Source organism: Schistocerca gregaria, chromosome 4, assembly GCF_023897955.1.
Source record: "Schistocerca gregaria isolate iqSchGreg1 chromosome 4, iqSchGreg1.2, whole genome shotgun sequence".
NCBI classification, from domain to species: Eukaryota; Metazoa; Arthropoda; class Insecta; order Orthoptera; family Acrididae; genus Schistocerca; species Schistocerca gregaria.
In genome coordinates, this window is record NC_064923.1 from 217,791,549 (window position 1) to 217,812,183 (window position 20,635).

A 20,635-nucleotide genomic window follows, 5' to 3' on the forward strand; every position below is an offset into this window, starting at 1 on the left:
TGAAACCAATCACCATCCCAGCAAAATATCCCCGAGTACCTTGTCGATCTGGTAAACACACAGTTCACATCCCACGTAATACAGAATCACCCCTTTTACCTGTTCTACAAATTAGCGATCGTTTCACCTCGACACAAATGCGTTACTATCTCTGCTTCATTGCCTGCTCGCCTTTCTATGCACATCTCCAGACTCGGGGATTACAAGAACACACGTATCTTCGCCATAATATTATACCATTTTCGCTATACTTTTCGATATCAAGTACACAGCACTAACCTCCTGATAACTAACACAACATAATTACCGACATATAGACTCGAAATCATTTCTCTACAAACACGAGATTAGATTAGATTAGATTAGATTAATACTTGTTCCATAGATCATGAATACGACACTTCGTAATGATGTGGAACGTGTAAGGTTAATGAAAGATGTCTGTACAAGATATTACATTAGACAAAATATTGCATGATACTAATGCTTAAGTTAGTTTTTTTCCCTCCCTTAATTTATATCTAAAAATTCAGCCAATGAGTAGAAGGAGTTGTCATCTAGAAATTCTTTTAATTTATTTTTAAATGTTGGTTGACTATCTGTCAGGCTTTTGATGCTGTTTGGTAGGTGACCAAAGACTTTTGTGGCAGCATAATTTACCCCCTTCTGTGCCAAAGTCAGGCTAGGAGGAACGTCTTCTAGACATCTGAGTAACTAGAAACAAACATATAAAAAAATCATATTTCCAACGGTGAATACCGATCTCACTGATCTAACATACCACAAATCATCCATATAATTTACAAGCCAACTAAGGACTTTCCCATGTCTAGAGAATAGGCAAATATATCTTCCAAACACCACATTCGATTTTCTCTCAACTAAATAAAGACCCAAACTGTACACAAACAGTCAACCGAACAATTTACAGGGGGGGGGGGGGGGAATAACACTCCATCTCAATCATACCATCTTCTCAAAGTTCCACGTGATCACGAAAGCCGCCCAACACATACAAAGTATTAGTTAGCTATTTGGCCGTCTAGACAAGGGCAAAGTTAACACAAATACATTCCTACAATCCAACAGGCCTCTGCATTCGCACGGATGCTGCTGTTAACAGGAAACGTGAATCATTACCACCACGGACTTTGCATACACGAAATCATTCCAGAAAACCGCTCGCATTTATATGCATCATTATACTTACAATTAAATGTTATGGTCACGCTCTCAACTGAACAACATTCGAGAATGAGCGAAGTATCGGAAATACACCCTCTTGTCGGTAGTGGCTCTGGAAATAGCTCTACCTTCCTTACAACTGGACATACTCCCCCATTGCTATCACAGTACTCCGAGTCAAATCCTTACCTTCCCTACAACAGGGCATAGTCATCTCCTTTCCACAAACACACAACTTTAAAAAACTGATGCTCAAGTGCGAACATATCATGCTCAAACTAAGTATATAACTTCGTCAATAACTGATTGCCTACCATAACAAATAATAATGACTGAAAATCAGCGATCGGCATGCATCTGTCGTAAGTTCCTCTTTGGAGTCCTACCACTGTGTCCTAGAAAAAGAAACGTAATCGGCGAGATGTTAAAGAAAAAACCGATCCTAGCGACTAGAGCATGTTACTGTCTCAATCAGTCTTGGTTCTACGGGTGCACACAAGTATCAGTGTTAATACCTATACCTGCATTACAAATTGAGGTACGACATTACGTCTCAATGAGGTGGTTTTTTCTGGACAAATACGGTGACGGTGATTGTAGGGATAAGTATTATCAGCCAACGATGCATCCTAGGGATAAAATCACTGAACTCTGAAAGTGCTTTGGCTAAGGAACGTGGTATGTACGCGGTATTTGCGACTCCCTCACCCCCCGCCCCTCCCAACTATATAATTCTTTAGTATTTGTAACGCAATCTGTCTAGACATCATATCAGAGGTTCCGCAATATATCCATCGAGTTATAGGGGATGACTGATTGAGAAGGAACACAAACAGTAGTAGTAGATGATTTGCTGACTGAGGTCGTAAGAAGAAAAATGTACAGATCTCTAGTGTTACACTATATGTTCGAAATGATATTAATCATTTGGAATCACTTCTCTCCATTCAAACACATACTCGCATCAGATTACAACCACTACTCAATCATATTTGTGGTACTCTCATATTTCGAAATGAGTCGCCTGTCCCGAATCTAGCTTCTACAGTAAAATTCCAATGTGATTTTAGTCGCCCCCTGCACATCGTGCAACTAATCCCATTTCTACAACTTCGCTCATGTGATCAGTCCAATTTAAGTCTGAACTGAGCAGAAGTAGGAGAAAGACATATCCACCACCTTCACCAACCTCTGTAGAAACAGAACGACCTGAATTACTGCAACAGGACCGTGTTTTGACCATTCGGTGGAAATGCACGCAATGTGGTACGTCCCCAAACTAGATATAAGTACTACAGATCCACGTCCATTCAAATCAAGCAGCCCAACAAATAAAAATTACGCACTATAAAAGCTCATACGACTTAGAAGTCACCAAGGCAGCGATGCGGGTGAAATGACGCACAGCTGCACTCGGCCTCCAGTGCGTCGAAATAGATTTCATAATACTTCCCACAATAGCGTAGTGTGCAGCCATCCAAGCATTTCTAACCATATAACCCCTTCCTCACTCCTACTGCTACTGCTGCTGTATGTATGACACGATTCTATTAAATATACAGACGCTGCTGAGGCCACTTAAAATTTGATCACCTATACTCTAGGGGAATTATCGTATGACACGATCCCTCTGGTCCTGTTTAGTTGTCTCAAATACTGTTTCCTAACACGCTTTTGTACAACGCCAATCATTTCGTTTTTCTGCCACGACTTCGATGCCTGTCTCATCTTCTAAACTAACATTAAGACGTCCTGATACACGACCTCTCAGAGAAAACTAGACATCACACAGTGTAAATCATTTTCTTACTGCAACTACCATAGCACGCCAAACAGCTGCTTATTTTAAATAAAAAAGCCACTTACAACATAACGAAACTAGAAGACTTTTACAGTGTTGGTGTAGGTCTCCAAACTGATGTCTGAAAGCGAATGAGGACCTATACATTAAGACTCGTCTCTCACACTGACGGAATAGCTGACGACTATGCGTTCCCTTTCGACTCATTCCTCATATTGCACTCACTCTAAGTTCAGCACCGGCCAATGATACGACAGCATGTTTCCCCAATTTCATTATCATAGCTCTTCACGTTGCGAGTATCATTGTGAACATGGATAGATTACTGACCAGTATGTCCATTCACTCTACATGTTCCATATGTGCTTTAAAGCTCTGTCTACTTGCGATCATTAACGGTAAACCTGTTTGTCATCAGAGGACTTCCATCTCTTGTGTGATGAAACTTGACACATTCCTCTAACGTACTTTTATTTATGTGATCCCACCATGTCGTATCTTGGATGTATAATCGAGACTTTAGCCTAATAACTACACTCCTGGAAATTGAAATAAGAACACCGTGAATTCATTGTCCCAGGAAGGGGAAACTTTATTGACACATTCCTGGGGTCAGATACATCACATGATCACACTGACAGAACCACAGGCACATAGACACAGGCAACAGAGCATGCACAATGTCGGCACTAGTACAGTGTATATCCACCTTTCGCAGCAATGCAGGCTGCTATTCTCCCATGGAGACGATCGTAGAGATGCTGGATGTAGTCCTGTGGAACGGCTTGCCATGCCAATTCCACCCGGCGCCTGAGTTGGACCAGCGTTCGTGCTGGACGTGCAGACCGCGTGAGACGACGCTTCATCCAGTCCCAAACATGCTCAATGGGGGACAGATCCGGAGATCTTGCTGGCCAGGGTAGTTGACTTACACCTTCTAGAGCACGTTGGGTGGCACGGGATACATGCGGACGTGCATTGTCCTGTTGGAACAGCAAGTTCCCTTGCCGGTCTAGGAATGGTAGAACGATGGGTTCGATGACGGCTTGGATGTACCGTGCACTATTCAGTGTCCCCTAGACGATCACCAGAGTGTAGGAGATCGCTCCCCACACCATGATTCCGGGTGTTGGCCCTGTGTGCCTCGGTCGTATGCAGTCCTGATTGTGGCGCTCACCTGCACGGAGCCAAACACGCATACGACCATCATGGGCACCAAGGCAGAAGCGACTCTCATCGCTGAAGACGACACGCCTCCATTCGTCCCTCCATTCACGCCTGTCGCGACACCACTGGAGGCGGGCTGCACGATGTTGGGGCATGAGCGGAAGATGGCCTAACGGTGTGCGGGACCGTAGCCCAGCTTCATGGAGACGGTTGCGAATGGTCCTCGCCGATACCCCAGGAGCAACAGTGTCCCTAATTTGCTGGGAAGTGGCGGTGCGGTCCCCTACGGCACTGCGTAGGATCCTACGGTCTTGGCGTGCATCCTTGCGTCGCTGCGGTCCGGTCCCAGGTCGACGGGCACGTGCACCTTCCGCCGACCACTGGCAACAACATCGATGTACTGTGGAGACCTCACGCCCCACGTGTTGAGCAATTCGGCGGTACATCCACCTGGCCTCCCGCATGCCCACTATATGCCCTCGCTCAAAGTCCGTCAACTGCACATACGGTTCACGTCCACGCCGTCGCGGCATGCTACCAGTGTTAAAGACTGCGATGGAGCTCCGTATGCCACGGCAAACTGGCTGACACTGATGGCGGCGGTGCACAAATGCTGCGCAGCTAGCGCCATTCGACGGCCAACACCGCGGTTCCTGGTGTGTCCGCTGTGCCGTGCGTGTGATCATTGCTTGTACAGCCCTCTCGCAGTGTCCGGAGCAAGTATGGTGGGTCTGACACACCGGTGTCAATGTGTTCTTTTTTCCATTTCCAGGAGTGTAAGTTAGAGGTAGGAGCTTGTGAGGCGCTGCAATCCCCGTGTACACATTTGCCCAACAGATGTACTGTTTACAGATTTAGTGACGGAAAGTCTTGTAATGTTGACATGTCGGACGCTGCTGTTATGCATTTATCTATTGCCTTGAAGGAGGTATCCCCCACTACTAACTATCATTTTATATAGGCCTGATGCAGGCATCATATAATTTGTGAACCGTGATTCTATGTGAACAGTGTACATCATAAAACTCTGGAAAGCTATATTGTGCTGGTATCATGCGATGATAATGTTTTACGAAAGCAGTTTTATCGTTTTACGATTCGATAAGATAGTTCAGCATAGAGAAACCGTGAAGAAGGATGTATGTCATGCACGTGAAATATATTTCTCATAATACAATATTAACTGCGCTACATTCGATATGTCTGATAGGTTGGAAACGCAGGTGATCTAACATTATAGTCCGTTTTTAAGTGCAGAAACGTTGTAGCCTTAGGAGTGTCTGTATTTATGTTCTCTCTCTTACCAATACCTTCTACGTACCGATCCTAGATACTAGAACAATACTTTAGAGTTGATTGCTTGGTTGGATTAGGTAAAAATGCCCCGAACTCCAGGCGTCTATAGCACGATAGGGTATAAAAATAATTTAATTTCTTGCTCTTCTTAACTGTCTGCTATTACATGACAGAACTTTGAAATCTGTTACTATAGATCGATAAGGAGTGCTAATCTCGTCGACATGGTCTCATCTCGAGAAATTTCGTGTTTCGATGTCAACAGCATCAGTAATTCGGCGGGTAAATTCGATAAGAGCCAACCATAATGCTTGATTCATTCACAACACATCCTTTGTCCTGGGATATAGGAGGCTCTATATAGCGGTGAGAACGTCTGCGTATGTTGAAAGCAGGAAGGGTATCACGTTAGGACCGCTGGAAAGAGTGCATTCGATATTATTCTGCGCCATTTTCGTAAACAGGTTCTGTTAGGGTAAGAATTTCCGTCCATACAAGCTGAGATATCACGAAAACTCCTACAAAACTGCGTGTCAAGTACTTCTGGGACACTATACAATTTACAAGAGTTCCACTTGGTTATTATTTTAGGTAGCCATGTGGCTTCAGAATGACATTGAGAATGTTGCTAGATGCGCTTGTGATGGTATGTAGCTACGCGTGGCGATGCGTCAGCCACACATCATGCAAGGTCCTTACAATCGCTAGGGAGAAAGCAGTTTGCGCTACTATGGAACAGATTTCTGCAGCGTTCCTCGACTGTAAGCCCTTCACTAGACAGCAGGTAGAGGGAAGTTTCATGCTAGCAGTGGTGAAAACGCGCACGCTGCTACCTTGGAGCGTCTGTGCTTTGTATATAGGTCTTCGCTCCCGTCCTGTAGCGTCTTCAATGGCGAGTAGGTGAAAACGTATTTTGAGAGGAATTTCTCAGATGTTGAGTATGAAAAGGACTCTGTCACCTCATGCATGCAAGACCTAAACAGGCCCCTGTGTGTGGTTTGCCAGCTGAGGGCGGCATCACTTCATGGTGCTGTCGGTGCATCCCGACTTCTAGGAGCGTGTACGGTCCAATGGACTGGGGGCGACGGGTGGTGCCTGCGTGTGTCTGTTGCGTTATTTTGTCAGCAGGTCTGTAGGCTGTGCTATGCGCTATTTGGGCAGTTTACAAGTACTGAGTGTGTCTACACATCAGTGTGGTGCATTATTTAGGAGCAGTTTGCAAGTCTGTACTGAAATTATTTCGGTGTAGTAGTTTGCATGTGTGTAGGCTGTGGAATGCATTACTTCGACAGTCTACAGTTAGCAAGCGTGTCTGTTGCGTTATTTACGAGTAGTTTACAGGTCTGCAGGCTGTGTGACATGACCCCAAGCATGTCAGAGCGTATGTTATGAATCAGTCTAATAAATATACTCCATCCATAAATAAATCATTCCGAAATAAATAAAGTACACTCCTTCCTCTCCCCACCAGCCCAGTGCAGGCAGAGTCCTTCTCTCATCAATGTCGAGGAAGAGGTTGCGGTTGGGTGCCTTAGGTTAGTGGATGTACTCCAAGTGACCTATCTTCCCGCGATTTTCTTAGGTTGGTAGAGATACCCAAAGTGATCTTCCATTACCGCCAAAGTTCAAACTTGGTGTCAGTTCCGAGGAAGAGGTGGCAGTTGGGTGATGCCATACACTGTGTACGTTAGTACATGTTAGCCCACCAACAGGGGTTGGTAAGGGGACGTAGCGGTCAGTTGAGGATCGTGGTGGAGACTTGAACTATTTCCTTGCAAGTCCAGGTGGGCGTGGCATTCGCGAAAATCCGACAAAATTTGAATTTCCCGCCTGGGAGAGGGGCATGGCACTTTTTGAATTTGCTGCCGCCGCCATCTTGGATTTGGGGTGGGAACCCTAGCAGTGTGTCTGTGATGTCACAGGTCTAATGGTACTTGCGCCATCATGTGACGTCACGGTCACCATCTTTAATTTGATGTAGGAACCCTATCAGTAGGTCTGTGATTTCATAAGTGTAACGGTACTTGCATCATCATGTGAAACCATGGCCGCCATCTGGGGGGGGGGGGGGGGATGTCTGTGACGTCATGGCCGCCATCTTGGCGTGTCCGTGACGTTATGGCCGCCGCCTTGGATTTAGAGTGGGAACCCTATCATCCCTATACTATCGGTGCTTCATTTTTGTGTTTTTGTTAGATAAATATTAACTTTGCGGCATGCTGGGAGGCTTTCATCATGTACATATACGAGGGTAATCCCAAAAGTAAGGTCTCCTGTTTTTTTATAAGTACATAGATCTGTTTGTTTCTGCAGTGGTTTACATCAGTTTACAACTTGAACATTTAGCTATTTTTCGACATAATCACCACTTCTGTCGATGCATTTTTGTAGACGCTGTGGCAGTTTTTGTATGCCCATGTCATACCATCACGTTGCGATGCTGTTCAGAAAGTTATGAACTGGCATGATACTTGCTTGCTCTCAGGTGTAAAGTGGTATGTCCAGGTTACGTTACCCATGACAATTGAGTCCAGAAAGTTTTCCTGTTCAGCTGCAAGGCGGTGAAGAAATGTGCAGCAATCATCAACTCATTGCCACATGTGTTCCTCAGTCAGTATACGTGGCACCCATCCTGCGCACACCTTCCGGCAGTTCAAAGTTTCCATTACAATGCTGTGGGCGGTGTTCCGGGAAACCTCAGGAACCAACGTGCAGAGATCATCCAGAGTAATCCGCCGATCTTCACGCATGTTTTGCTCAACCCTCAACACTGTCTCCTTAGAAATTAACCGTCTCCCACTCCTTTGTTCGTCGTGAATTTCGGTTCAACCAGCTGCAAACTCTCTACACCATACGATCATTTTTGACATCCATGCATGATTCACCATACACATGCGTGTGCATGTTTACACGCAGCGCGTGAAGCACTCTTCATAACAGTGTGACCAACTGCCACACAGACAGAGTTCTGTACTTATAAAAAAAATAGGAGACCTTACTTTTGGGATTACCCTCGTACATTGGCTACAAAAAAAAATGGTTCAAATGGCTCTGAGCCGTATGGGACCTAACTTCTGAGGTCATCACTCCCCTAGAACTTAAACATAACTAACCTAAGGACATCACACACACCCATGCCCGAGGCAGGATTCGAACCTGCGACCGTAGCGGCCCATTGGGTACAGTGTTGCAGTAGTGTGCACATAATAATCGATCGGTGTGGAAGGATCTTAACGTGACAGGGACAAATTCCAATTGTCCAATCTGCATTATGAAAATAAAGAAACATGGGTGTTTTCCGATGTTCCACATTTAGTTAAATCAATGAGGGATCACATTCTGGATGGCTGACTAAGGCTTCCAGGTGGAAAAATTGTTAGTAAATCCACTGTAGAAAAATTGTTCACATTAGATAGTAGTGAAATGAAGATATGTCTTTAACTGTTACAAATTCTCGTCAATTTCAAAGGGAGAGAACGTCAAAGGGTTTATTTAGTAATGCAACTTCTTTTCGAGTGCCTTGGCTAAATCCATAAGGTACCTGATGCACAGATAAGAGGAAGAAGAAAATTTATTTCAACTTGCAAGCGACTCATTTGACATCCAGAATCCCAAATGATTGACGACAAGGCTGTGTCGTCGTGCAGTTATGACATGCACAAAGGTGTCCAGAAAAATATTTTAAGGGCTCTGCATAAAAAGCACTTAGGCAGTACAAATCGTTTGCTCCCATTCCAGAAAGGCATAATTACATATGTTTGCTCGTTATTCGGACTGTTTTAAGACCTTCGGCCACTGCAGATGAAATATATTCTAACCACGCAATTGAACCAAGACACACTGGAAATTTTTTCTCACAGGTAAGAGGAATTGGGCATTTGCTCTTGAATTCTTCTCCAATAGAAGTAAAATATCGATTTCGATTGCTACTCGTAGGGTACAATGCACATAACATTCCTATGTCAAATGAAACTTCCTTAAATGTCGATGACACTGGCGGATTTTAGGCGTCATATTTGTTCAGAGGAATTTTGTCTGACATCAGCGGAGCACTGGAAAACATTAGGTGGTGAAACAAAACTGAAGAATATTAATCTCCCTCCCTCAACCTGCGCCAGAAGAATCAGCTGTCAAAGAAGGAAATGACTACTCTGATTGTAAAATGTAAACTTTCACGGCTGGAACTGTCACAATTAATAAAATATTCCGGGCTACTATGTCATGGTCGAAGGGATTTCACTTTAAAACCCGACGTTTCGTCCTCATCTGCAGAGGACATTTTCAAGGGGGATCGTAGGTCTGTCGAGTGTCGGATTCACACCCTGGCTCGCTACTGACTACAGCAAAATTCCACTTTCGCGAGCTTCCGAACAGTGGCGTGACGTCACATGTTTTGAATACTAGAGGGCAACTGACGGCCGTCGCCAGCTATCATCCTATGGTGGAAGACTGGTACGCATCTTCTACAGCACCAAAATCCAAATTTCGTTCAATTACACGCCCCCTCCTTCCTACTGCAATTCCTGGGCTGTTTCACAATCTCTATGGCCTCTCTGTACAGCCTTTCGTGGTATCCGCTTGAGTCCTATCGAAATGAATGTGGTGGTCTCCTGGCCGTAAAGTATGTTCCGCAACAGCTGATCCGTCAGTCTCCCCTTTTCTGCAATTGCCCTTGACAGTTCTTTTTATAGTACCCACGTACGCCTCCCTACAACTACACGGAATCCTATAAATTCCAGTTCCTTCCAGCTGCTGGCGAGCATCTTGACCGACTTTAGGAGATCTTGTATCTTCCGTGTGGTTATGTAATTTACGGCGAGGCCATAGAAATTGTGAAATGCCCCAGGAATTTAGGAAGGAAGAGGGCGTGAAATTGAATGAAATTTGGAAGAAGTCGTGTACCTGAGTACTAGGTATTTGGGGATGTCAGGGCACTTTTGATATCAAATTGATATGTAAATTAATTAAATTGAACAGTTAATCAGCCAGACCCCGCCGACCACCCCTCATCCCCACCCCCGATGACGTCATGAGTTTTTCTCAGATTGCACTTGTGCCCCAGCCCCTCCTCCCCTGTCCCCTCCCCACCCCCCCTCCCCCCAACCTACTCTATTGGCGGGAATTTCGAAATTTGACGGGAATTTCGAATTTTAGTGGGAATTTCTTTGTTCCATGGCTGTGCTGACAACCCACCCCAACTCCCACCCTGGAATTGGTGGAAAATTAAAATTGGCGGTATCCTTTCCGATACTCGAACCCTGGTCTAAGGCGGAAAGCTCAAGTGCACCCCGTAACACAATTAAACCACCAGTGACGCTTGAAATTGGCAGGAAATTAAAGATTTCTGTGCCCTTTCTTGGATTCGAACCCTGATTCCACTGGATGAATGCCCAAGTGCACCCCCTAACACATGGAAACTGTCCAGATGCGGGAGAGGAGGGTTAGATTAGTTTACTTTATTTATTTTGGTCGGGAAACTGACACAATGATCAATCCTAATTACATAATTAATCACAAAGATCGGTCCTAATTACACAACTGTATGCATAACGTTACACAAGGACAGCATAAAACCGCAATGCAGCTCAAAAACTGACGATAACATACAATGTTGTTGCCGAATGTAAAATGATTGTGTTTTTCTTTTTTAATAGTTGCTTCATTATAGGAGCTGAGTTGATGTTAAATATTCCACCGCAGAATGGCGGGCGAGTTCTCTACGAGGCCATAGCTCTCCCTCGGTCTAGATAGCAGTCATTTATGACGGTTCTGAGGATGTCAGTGTAAGGCTGCATTCGCTTTATGCGGGAGGGGTTTTGCAAACAGCCGAGTTTTGAAATAGCCATCTGGAGTGCCCTCCGGATGGGCGAGGTTATGGTACTTAATTTCCTTTTTGTGTTGCCTAGGACCATCACCTCGAAGGTATACTGCATATCACGAGTGCCGCAGAAGGCCTGCAGTAAAACAGTAAAGAGCACGCAGTGGTCACAGGACACAGCCGCTCTCTGTCTAGGGAGGCAGTATGTGGTAGCTCTGTCACTATACCTTGGACGAACTAGCTGCACTTGAGATTTCCGTCCTTTTACCTCCTATTCTTTAGCTGAGTATACACCCTGTTGCCCCTCATATAGGGACTTCACCATTGTAGCTTCCGCGCAGTCTCCAGCCCCCTCCCAGCAGGTAGCAGCTTCCCAGCCCATCGGCACTCACGATGGCTGGCTCGCGCGACATGAAAGGTGTCGCGCCATGCGAGCTAATGCGAGTGTCTTTAGGCAGTCTAATGATGCAAACGCAACCCATGTTCCACTCGGCCACGTGGCCAGCGGTCTCTACTGATGACCACATGTATACCTCAATCAGAAGGGCAGTAGCCAGTAGCTGGAATCTATATACAATTCTGATCTCAAGGCACGCTTTGTTGGTCATTACCGATTTCGAAGGTTAGCGTCTTCCGCCACAGCTCTGTCCTAAAAAGGATGCAGTTGGCACTGGGCGTGTCTGACTTACCATCTGCCTAAGACTGAACAAAGAATGTTTTTCTGAAGCTATGAGCTGCATCCACTGTGGCCAAGCGGTTCTAGACGCTTCAGTCTGGAACCACACGACCGCTACTGTCGCAGGTTCGAATCCTGCGTCGGGCATGGATCTGTGTGATGTCCTTATGGTAGTTAGGTTTAAGTAGTTCTAAGTTCTAGAGGACTGATGACCTCAGATGTTAAGTCCCATAGTGCTCAGAGCCATTTGAACCATTTTGAACCACACCCACTTCTCGATCTACTTGCTGGCAAACACAGGATGGGTGTGTTAGACTATCCATCTGTCTCAGAATGAACAAAGAGTGTTTTTCGTCTCAGATCTTTCTTTCCTCCCTCCACAGATGTGATATTTTCCTTAAGCAGCTGCACCAAGCCTGCTTGAAAAAAAAAAAAAAAAAAAAAAAAAAGAATGCAAGCTATAACTTGCTGATATGGCACTCAGAGTTCCTATTGGTCCTCCACAAAATAGAGGGTGGAGTCTGAAACTATATAAAGCCCAACTCCAAACCACAATCATCATCAGTCTTTGACAGTGCATAGTCTGTTTACTGCACCACGAAACACTCAGCTAGCAGTGGTGTGAGCAGCAGTGGTGGTGTGAAACATCCAAACTTGGGTCAATTGCCATGTAAATGTTAATAAAAAAATTATGAGTTCAAATTATGATAGTTATAAAATTTTGTAGCAAAGTACTCGAAATTTTTCGAGGTTGTGATACATTTTCGTAACAAGTGGTTGTAAAAGTTCTATTTTCTTACTATTATAGCTTTCATTCCCGAAATGTTGTTGGAGTTAGAACGCCAGCTGGAGGCTGAAAGTCTCCAGAAAGTGGAAGAGGTTGAGCCAGCATCATGTATGCTTATAACATTTCTACTGTTGTTCTAGCATTAGAGTAGCAGCTTCTGAAAACTGAAAGTCCTCGTCAAGTGGAAGAGCTTTTGCTAGCATCATGTAAGTGCATCTCCAAATTCTGTGAGGTAGTTTACGTGTTCAGAAAACAGCTCTTGATGTATTCAGATCCTAACAAGTGTTTATAAAATTTTTGGTCTCGCAGTTGCAGCTTTAGAGCAGCAGCTGATGGACATTGAGCTGCTGCTGCTGCTGGAGTCTGAAATGCACAAAGAAAGTAAGTAAAGTTGTAATATATTGCCATTAGACATTTTTATGGTATACAGTTGTGTGAGGTATATATAAATTCGTTGTTTTAGATGTTTCTACTGCTCAAGAGGAAAATGAGTTTCCTGTAGGGGTATGCATCGAGAATGATGACCTGGAGTCATCACTTCCTTCTAGTATGAACCTTTTACTTATTTATTTAATTTTTAGTAGTTATAATCAATATCTCTCTCTGGTCTAATTCAATACAAATTTTTTGTTGTTTCTAATAATCAATATCTTGTTGTAGGCGAATTCCGTGAGATGGATCGATGGCTCCATAACAACAACAATTCTGGCGAGGGTGAGATGCTTGAGTGGGAACGTGAGATGGTGGCTGCTGAAAGACAGTGCGATCCCTCCCTTCTGGAATAGGAGATGGGGATATTTGACTGGGTAGGAGAACTACTAGAAAGATCGTCTGAACTGCTCAATCCTGGGACCCAGAATTTAAAAGCTGATTATAATGTGACTGTCATCATTTAAGCATATAATTATTATTCAGGAATGGTGATTTACTTAATTGTCGTTCTTTGTTTACAGCTTATATTTATAAAATCTTGAGCATTGTGCTTAATTTTTCCCATTATTCACATGTTGCAGTGGTAACACCAACACTGCCACGACAGGAGATTGCTATGGCACATGCAACTAGAGCGATGGTTGTGGGAGTAGGAGTGGAACACACACCCAAGCACTGTGCACCGCCATGCAAAGCGCTGCTCGTTGAGGCATGGGAGGTGGCCGTGGCTGCTGCAGTGCCTGCCCCCAAACCACCGCATAGCATTTGGCGTTCTAGGGTGGTTCAGTCAGAGCAACGATCTCCCATCCCCCAGGCTGGCGGTACTGAAGGCTCCAATATGCAGGAGCATCAAAGAGTGCCCTCGCCAGAGCCTGGGTGCTCCCATAGGAGGTCTCCACCACAGCATCCTACTATTAGCGCACCGACTGCTCGCCCTCACTGGCAACGCAAGGTACGTGTACCTCGGCACACACCCCTCCCCACTGGAGGCGCCTCATCCCCAGCGCCCTCATCCACTGGCTGGACACAGTCGTCACCTAGCTGTAGTATTAATGCTAATGAACCTGTGGCTAGCAGTAGTGCTCTATCCCATCCTGATAGTGAAGGACATCAGGTCAGCGGCATCATGACCCCTCTAGACTACTTGGCAGTTGCTAGGGCCTTTGAGGGCCATATCTCATTTAATAGAATAGAGAATCCAGCAGGGCGGGGGGGGGGGGGGGTATTGTGACCCAGCTAGGTTTATAGAAATGTGCCTCCTGGTGTTAGAGACGGAGATCCTGAAAGCCCTATATTATCTGAGATATAGTGCCATTAAATGTAATGCAGTGCTCTGCTGCGAGTTGAGCCACCCGCCCAAACAGCAAGGTACTGCTGAAGATAAAACCTTACACTACACCTTGCGTGATAATGGTGTTAATCTTGGAATACATCAACTGCCGAGTGGTATCGTGAGTGCGCCTTGGGTGCTATACTGGCCCGGTTTTCCGAGATGGAAGTAAGAGGGTCAGATAAAACACTCAGCCAAATACCACACCTGACATCCATATTCATGTCCATGATCCATTAAATGGAGGGTCCAGTTATATCGATCACCCTGAGGATATTAAGAAGAAGCAGGCTTGCATTAACGTTCAAAATGAAAAAGATAACGCTTGTTTTGCATGGTCAATCCTGGCTTGTGAAAGAAAAATTAAATGGCATCCAGAGCACACACCTGGATATGGAATAGGTGTTAACATTCGTGGATGTTATAACTTTTATGGTGTCGAGTTCCCTGTAAAGATTCAGGACATAGAAAAATTTGAGGCACAAAATCCCGGAATATCGGTTCACCTTTATGGCCTGAAGAACAAGCAGAAAAGCAAGCCAGATGAGCAGGACAAGAATACTATAGTGGAACCACTCCACTTTTCGAAATTTCGAAATATGCAGGTGAGTGTGATCTTCATGTTAACACACTGCTCTTCTCTGAAGGTGATAATCAGCATTACGTATGGATCAAAATCATGTCCTGCCTTCTTTAGGGCCAATTGTCGAAACATAAAGATAAGAAACACATTCGCTTCAGCTGTCTAAATAACTTTTCAGAAGCAAAGTGTTTAAAAAGGCATCTGGAGGACGGTGAATCCAAGGAACCGGTTTGTGTTGTTATGCCTACAGAAGAAAACAAGTTCATTAAATTCAAGAATGTGCACCACTAGGAAAGATGTCCGTTTGTTGTATAAGCAGACTTCAAATATCTCCTTGCCCCTATTCCCCGCTGTGAAGGGAACCCCTTAAGGTCATTTCACACCGGCGTAGCGTATCTCGCGCTACGTCTTCGGAAGACGACGCAGGATGTAGCACGTATCCTGACTAGAGATACGTACCCTTCAAACCGAAAGCTACGTATTATGAGCTACGTTTTCTATCCCATCTTCGTATTTGCTCAGTTGTTGAGATGGTGTGCTAACGTGAGTACAGTTTGTGCAGGGTACCAGAAATGGCGTTCAGTGTGCCGTGGTGTGAGCCAGACATCAACTTCAGTGTGCCGTGGATGGACTGTAGTTCAAGTAGCGATAGTGATGATGAACTGTTGTTGTTGTATTCAGTGTCAAATAAATCGAATTGGGTTCATCCGATAAATGTTAGAAGAACAGTGTATGGCGAATACCACCACCTAATGCAAGATTTACAGCTTGACGATGAAAAGTTTAGAAGTTACTTCAGGATTAATGAAGACCAGTTCAATGAAGTTTTATCCCTCATTGGCAGTGACATTAAGAAACAGGACACAAATTACAGAAATTCAATACCTCCTGAGGAACGGCTAGCTATTTGTCTAAGGTAACAATTCCTTTCCCATAATGTCAAAATAGAAACGTAGCCTGTTAGTGTAAGGTTGTAGGAAATGGAGTAAAAATATATCTTCATTACAGTAATATTACACAAGTATATTTGTTAGCTGCCATGATAAGACAAAATGTAAAAGATGATAGACATATATTAACCAGCACAGCCACAAAAAGAAATCAGCATAAGATATATTTTGTTTGAGTTTAAAGTTAATGAGGTTTGTGCATAAAGTATTTGAAGATTGTCTTCAGTTGCTTGTCCTGAATAATTTTCCGCTAACAAATCAACATCTGTATCTTCTTGCAGTGATCGAAGTAATGAGCCACTTTCTGTAAGTGATTTTTCATTTTGATGGTGAAGGATCGTGGGCTGGTTTGAATAGTTACCACCTGACCATGTTGAGCTGTCAGAGGAGGTACTTGGAGACACCAGTGGAGAGCTAGTTTGACGCACTGCCGGTGTTATTAGACTCATCAGTGAATCATGTTCATCTTCAGCTCGGTTTACTGCCTCTAAAACTTCTCTCTTTACTCTGTTTTGTAACCTTCGAGGCAATTTTTTTACCGACATTGATATGCTACCAAAAAACAAATCTAATTCGTCAGGGACAGAGCGAACAGATTTGTTTATCTCTTTATTTTTCAGAAAATTCAGAATTTTGTCGACTCCTTTGGGTTTGTTCCGGACTGTGTTGACATCATGATCAGAGTTGGAAAATTCATCATCATCAGGAGCAGCAGGAGCTTCAGCATTAACAATGCTATCATCGTTTATTTGATTTTCAGGAACTTGCGTGTCATCCATATCAGGAATATTACTGTCGTGTCTGAAAAAATTAATTTCAACAAACAAATAAAAAATGACTCTCACCAGAGGAATGCGTTTCAGTTATTTATTTATGAAGTTCCCACCAGGGCAATAACAGTACTAAAATTTCAATTCAAAAGAACACTTACAGGCTGTGAGCTGGCAATACGGAAAGTAAAAATTCCATTCCTTTCTCGTACTTCCACTTTTTTGAGGTTGCTGCAGCTTGACCACTTTTTGTCTCTCTTCTTTTGAGGGCATTCCTATGGGCATCTCTCAGTTTTTTCCAGTCCGTTTTTACAACAGCCTCTATAACAACAATTTTGTTTCAGGTATCTCGCTACTGGAGACTCATACACTACTATAAGCTTCAGCTACAGAGTCGGCATTAGTACTGTATCGTCGATCGTAAACCAGGTGTGTGACGCTTTGTGGCGTACAATGCAACCGTTGTACATGCCAACACCCACTGAAGATTTCTGGAGGAACGTTGCTGCGGGATTTCACGACACGTGGAATTTCCCTCACTGCATCGGTGCAATAGATGGAAAACACGTCAGAATTCAGGCACCACCTGCATCTGGATCTTCTTTCTACAATTACAAAAAATACTACTCTACAGTGTTGCTGGGTTTGGTAGATGCTAACTATAAGTTCATAACCGTAGACGTGGGCTCATACGGAAAGGAATGTGATTCCATCATATTTTCAAATAGCACACTTGGGAAGAGACTGTCTACCTACAGTCTTGGGGTGCCAAAAGACGAGCCACTAGTACCAGGAGGATCCCCTGTTCCATATGTTATCGTGGGTTCCCCCTGCAGCGGTACATGATTCGTCCCTACCCACGCAGAAATCTTAACGATGAGAAGAGAGTTTACAACTACAGAGTTGCCCAACGGTGGAGATTGTACTTTCGGCCATTGCAGTGCAACCTTGACACTGTACATAAAGTAATAAAAGCCACAGTAATACTACAAAACTATCTGTGCAATAAATGTGACGTTACAACAGTTGGGTCACCAGAAGAAATTTTGGTCGCCTACAGTACACGCTGGAAACCTCTTGAAAAAACTGCTGCCGCAGCTACAAAGGAGAACGCCGCAATAAGAAAACACTTTGTCAATTTCTTTAACTCTCCTGAAGGAAGCGTGCCTTGGCAGTGGCGGCACATTGCTAACACGTAACTACAATGCACTTATGAAAAATAAGCATTCGTTTAATACTCCACAAACTTTCATTAAGATTATTGTTTCATTATGATTATTGTAACAGTTTTGTCAGTATGTTATTGTGACTACTTTCTGCAAATAAACACTAATGAATACGTAATTATAATGTTTGATGATTATTTTTATTGGCAAAGACAAATTGTTTGCAAATAGTAAACACCAGAAGAAGAGGGTGCAAACCCTCGATACGCGTCGTAGAAGAAAAACAATGTGACGAACACAGAAAAATTTATTTCAATGTGTCTTTGTCATCAAAAACGGTCCCACATTCCTGATTTAGTCCATCATAGACGAAATATGATATTGTTATCTTATTTTTATTTTACTGTTCATTAGCATCTAATAGAGGGAAAGAGTAACTAATAATGGTCACCTTCTAATTTCAACATCAACTTCTATATACCCTGTGGATTTTATAAACAAGGTTTTTGCAGCTTTTCAGATAAAAAAATCACGATACACGATACTAATTGAATTGTACACGGCATGTTACTTTCAGTCATTTAGCCAGGAGAATGGCGTAGATTAAGAAGTATATCGATATATAGAGAAGTATTGTTTATTTTAGTAGAGAAGAATTAGTAGTGGCCACATTATCCGGATCTGACTGCTTATTTGAAGAATAGCTTTTTCTTAGTAACTAAAACTGAGGAGAATACGAACATACCAAATAATCTTTTATAACAAGGAAAAGAAAGTTGTACAGCCGTAATAAGGACTTAATACTGCAGTCTTACACCTAAATACTGGACGAAAAGAAATTTTCATTCTTACTTGGCTTCCTTAAAACTTGCGAAATTTCTTCCCAAGCTAAGTCACGCAAGTTAGCATCTCTATATTCCAATTTCGTGTAGTCCCACAGCACTGGATACTTTTGCACTTGGTCAATTAATGCAGACATTTTGCACAATAAACACACAAACACGCAGTAATAGAGCTGCTCAGCATAAGGGCACGTGGCTTGCAGTGCAGTGTAGTGCGCATGCGCGAGCCGAGATACGCAGCGACGCTACGTGTGCAAGCGTAGCTGGAGATACGCGTATTACGTATCTCGGCTGGACGCGACGCCATGTGCGTCAGTCTGAAATTCCCCATTTGATTACATTACAAGATACGTCTGCGACGTCTTTCCGAAGACGTAGCTCGAGATACGCTACGCCGGTGTGAAATGACCTTTAGCCTCACATACCACCTTCATGCAAAAACACGTACCATATGTGGCGGCACACAAAATTGCACGTTCATATGATTCAAGTCTTAACCGCTATTAATCTTATGTCGGGGATATTCCTGTAGTTTGGTTGCTCACTGAGCTTGAAAAGCTCTCATGGATGTTGATAGGCTTTACAGCACCAACATACCCATGACCGAATCGGAGGAGGATAAAAAATTATACAATGATGCACTTAACTGTCATTTTTGTGAGCTGTCATTAGATAGAAAAGCTGAAACTCCACATAGAGATCATTGTCATCTTACTGGGAAGTTCTGCACAATGCATACAATTTGAAGTATCAGTTACCACAACGCGTACCCGTTTTCTTCCATAACTTAAATGGGTATGATGCTCACTTTCTAGTTGAGCAATTGGTTAATTTCGGTTGGGAGAAAAATCAGGTCAGTGTCCTGCCTAAGAATATTGAGAAGAATATTTCATTCTCCAAACGAAGGAAGCCAAAAATTACGCTTCGCTTCCTTGACACGCTACGTTCTATGCAGGCGCCACTCCAGAAACTCGTTGAAACTCTACCTCGAGTGGGTATGCATATCACCCGATCTGCTTACCTCGATGAGGAAAAGTTTCAGCTTGTGACTAGGAAAGGAGTTTTCCTTTATGAGTATCTGGATAGTAATGTGAAACTCGAGAAAACCAGACTACCCGACATTTCTGCATTTACCAGTACTCTCACAGGCGATGCCAAAACTAGTGCAGATTATGAGCATGCCAAGAATATCTGGTGGGAACTCAACATTCCAAATTTGGGTGAAGACGCAAGACTATACATGGAAACCAACTTGTGCTTGCTTGCGTATGCTTTTGAAAAGTTCTGGAGTGTATGTGTGGCCACTTACTCTCTGGACCCTGCCTTTTATTACATAGCACCTGGGTTGTCCTGGGACGCAATGCTCAAGAAAACGAGGCGCAGCATCGAACTTTTGACTGATGCTAATATGCTTCTATTCTTTGAGCGTGGGATACGTGGAGGACTTTGCCAGTGTGTCCATAGACATGCCAAGGCAAATAATCCACATATGGGTGTGGGGCTATAACCGTCTGTCGATTCAAGTTATATTCTATATTTGGATGTGAATAACTTATAGGGGCACGCCATGATGCAGCCACTGCTGGTTGGTGGGTTTCAGTAGGTGCGAGAAAGAGAATTAGGGGGATTAGGCGTAAAAATATTGGGTATGGCGGCTGATTCTGATGTAGGGTATGTGGTGGAGGCAGACCTCATATACCCTGTTAGTTTGCATCAAGTGACAAGCGACTTGCCATTATGTCCAGAGCAAGAAGTTCTGCTAGAAAGCACTATCCCTAAACTGATGACCACTGTTGGACACAATCAGAGGTAAGTAATTCATTATTGTAATC

The 20,635-nt window shown here is 43.7% G+C and overlaps 1 protein-coding gene across 1 annotated transcript; it reads right to left on the bottom strand.

The window, feature by feature from the left end:
* Positions 1 to 16,150: 16,150 nt before the first annotated feature.
* LOC126267661 (uncharacterized) lies at positions 16,151 to 18,973 on the bottom strand. The gene is made up of 3 exons (XM_049972961.1): positions 18,814 to 18,973; positions 16,957 to 17,116; positions 16,151 to 16,826 (listed from the first exon to the last, which is right to left on the bottom strand). Exons 1-3 carry the CDS (start codon positions 18,938 to 18,940, stop codon positions 16,151 to 16,153), a joined length of 963 nt encoding a protein of 320 aa, XP_049828918.1. The 5' UTR covers positions 18,941 to 18,973.
* Between the last annotated feature and the right edge of the window lie 1,662 nt (positions 18,974 to 20,635).